General features: G+C 30.2%; 1 protein-coding gene across 1 annotated transcript; it reads left to right on the top strand.

Moving 5' to 3' along the window:
* The first annotated feature begins 1361 nt into the window (after positions 1-1361).
* Positions 1362-2063, top strand: LOC146872129 (uncharacterized). Its single transcript, XM_085664357.1, has 3 exons — positions 1362-1465; positions 1526-1696; positions 1874-2063. The coding sequence occupies exons 1-3, from the start codon at positions 1362-1364 to the stop codon at positions 2061-2063; spliced, it is 465 nt and encodes a 154-aa protein (XP_085520483.1).
* The last annotated feature ends 839 nt before the right edge of the window (positions 2064-2902 follow it).

The following is a 2902-nucleotide window of genomic DNA, read 5'->3' as shown; positions in this document are numbered from 1 at the left end:
TATAAACGTTATTGTCATTATGTACATTATTATAATCGTTATTATCCTTTTTATCGATATTATTATTATCTTCATCATTATTATCGTAATTAAAGTTCTTAACTTTATTATCATCAGTTTTGTTATTATTGTTATTTATATTATTATGGTTACTATTATTATTATTATTAATATTATTATAACCGTTATTGTTATCGTTATTATGGTTATATTCATTCTTGTCGTTATTATTAATATTATTTTTATTAACACTATTATTATTATAATTATTATCGTTATCATTGGTTCTGTTAACGTTACTAATCTTATTATCGTCACAATTAACGTTATTCACGGTATTATGGTTACTATCGTTTACAACGTTATTACAACCGTCATTGACGATATTGTCTTTATTAATATTTTAAAATACTTTATTACTCTTATTGTTGTTGTTATCGTTATTGTCATTGTTACTATTATTATTATTAGTATTTTTATAAATTTTATTATTAACATTATAATTATTATTATTGTTAATATTGTCGTTATTATCGTTATTATCGTTAACTTTATTATTATCGTTATTATTATAGTAATTAACTTTATTAACGTTATTATGGTTATTACCATTATTATCGTTTTTAACGTTATTATCGAATTTTTTATTGTTATAAGTATTATAATTTTTGGTATTATCGTTATTTTCGTTTTAATCGTTATTTTTTTATCATGAATAATATCATAATTGTTATTATTAATACAGATATTACTTTCAATGTTATCTTTACGATTTTTATTATAATTAAAATTATAGATATCAACATTATTAACGTTATAATCTTTATTGTCGTTATTATTGTTTTTATCCTTATTACCTTTATTATCGTTATTTTTACACTATGCTGTCCAACGACACCACAATGGTATCTTGCGCAAATTTGCGGCCAATGGCTAGTGACACAACATTGGTCTCTTGCCTAAAATAGCGACCAACGCGAACGTCTCGACCGTGGTGTCGTGCGCAAATTTTCTGGTAATGGACAACGGTGTAACATTGTTAGGTGCATATTATCGTTCTGTGGTCGGCAACAGCACTTTAATATCTTTCGTATTATGTTGATGTTTAGTTTAGGTAACAATAAGTTTTATAAGTCTCAAGTTTTTTGTGTTTATAATTACTTGTGCTATTTCATCTTGGCAGACGAAAGAGACGATACGATTATTTACGATTAATGCGCGAACGTCTTGTCTGACCTACCGGATTACTTGGTAAGAAGACAATGGATATGGAAAAAATGAAAGTAAAACAGAATCGTCGGAAGATAGTGAAATACCTATAAAAAGAATGCAGTGAATACTACGGTTGTCAATTGGTTCGGATGAATAAGGCGAATAAGGCAGTGCACAGAGGAGGCTTTGATGCACCGAGGACAAATAATAAATTCGAAGGATCTCCGGCTCCAAACATATTTCCCAAAGATACGTAGAACGTCGAGGATATCGTAGCATGATATATTGGTAACGATCAATTTGAACATATTAGCAATGAAACCAACAAGTACTACAGTCAAAATTGCAGTAGAAGGAAACTGGATAAAAAATATGCCAAATTTGTAGACGTTACAGCACCCGAAGTTAGAAAATGGTTTGGGCTTGCTATACTTATGTGTATTGTAAAAAAAGCAAGGATCGATAATTATTGGTCAACGAATCCGTTGATAGACACACCGATATTTCGTAAAAAGATTTCCTGCAATCGATTCAGACAAATATTATCATATTTACATTTTTCCGACAATATCAATAAACCTGATAATGCCGACCGCCTTTTCAAAGTGCAATTCATAATTGAATATATTCCCAAAAAGTTTAAAAAAAATTATAATTTTAGTCAAATCATCTCAATTGATGAAGGAATGATAACGTGGCGTGGACGGTTAAATTTTAAAGTTTACAATCCATCAAAAATTACGAAATATGGCATACTCATTCGGATGATGTGTGATTCGATTACGGGGTACATTACCACATTCATGATATACTCCGGCGTTGGGCAGGCTTTAGGTAAAAAAGTGATATAACTATTGGAATCTTCTTATGGAAAGTGGCATCACCTCTGCATGGATTATTATTACTACAGTGGAGAACTTGTAGGGAATTTACTTGGTAAGAAAATTCGAGTTTGTGGAACGTTACGTCAAAATGAAGGATTTCCGGAAAAATTAAAGCACATAAATGTCAATGTATTTGAAGCTTGACATCAACGGAAAGGTGAAGTACTCACACAAGTATGGAGAATTTCGAAAACTAAAACTATATGAATGATCTCTGCATTACATTATGTCACTTTGACTAACACCCAAAGAAAATGTAGAAATACCAATTACACCATAAAGAAACCTGAAAGTGATTTAGACTATAACAAATACATGAAAGGAGTGGATCGGGCAGACCAATATTTGAATTATTACCCTATATACAGATAAACTATAAAATGGTCAAAAAAGGGTTGAATGTTCCCCTTTAATTGTACATTATTTAATGCATTCCATACATGTAAATATTTCAATACAGAACACAAGAGACTACGATTTTACACCTTTTAATTGAAAGTGTCTGATTCTTGGATAAAATACAATGTACCTACATCTGAGCAAAACTTTGAGGATGCCACTACATCGCGTACGTTCATCATGATACGGTTGACGGACTTTTCGGTCTCATAAAGCAACAACAACTAATGCTTATTTACGAAACGAATAAACGAAAACGAAGATACTGCAACATATGTTCCAAAAACAAAAAAGAAGAATAACAAACTTAATCTGCAAGTCTTGTATGGTTGCATTACATCTTGGAGATTGTTTTGCTGCTTATCGCACGAAAGATAAATATTAAGAATCAAAGAAAGTGCAGAAAA

This window comes from Vespa mandarinia, unplaced genomic scaffold (genome assembly GCF_050613455.1).
Source record: "Vespa mandarinia isolate Hongniang unplaced genomic scaffold, ASM5061345v1 scaffold_47, whole genome shotgun sequence".
Classification (NCBI taxonomy): Eukaryota; Metazoa; Arthropoda; class Insecta; order Hymenoptera; family Vespidae; genus Vespa; species Vespa mandarinia.
Note: the sequence above shows the minus strand (reverse complement) of the source record. Positions and strands in the feature narration are given on the sequence as shown.

Bases quoted from the DNA above. Each gene is read 5' to 3' on its own strand.
- LOC146872129 (XM_085664357.1), top strand. From the start codon at position 1,362: ATGAATAAGGCGAATAAGGCAGTGCACAGAGGAGGCTTTGATGCACCG. The intron at 1,466-1,525 runs GTAGAACGTCGA...TGAACATATTAG, and splicing joins AACATATTTCCCAAAGATAC to CAATGAAACCAACAAGTACT. The intron at 1,697-1,873 runs GTTGATAGACAC...TTATAATTTTAG, and splicing joins AATTATTGGTCAACGAATCC to TCAAATCATCTCAATTGATG.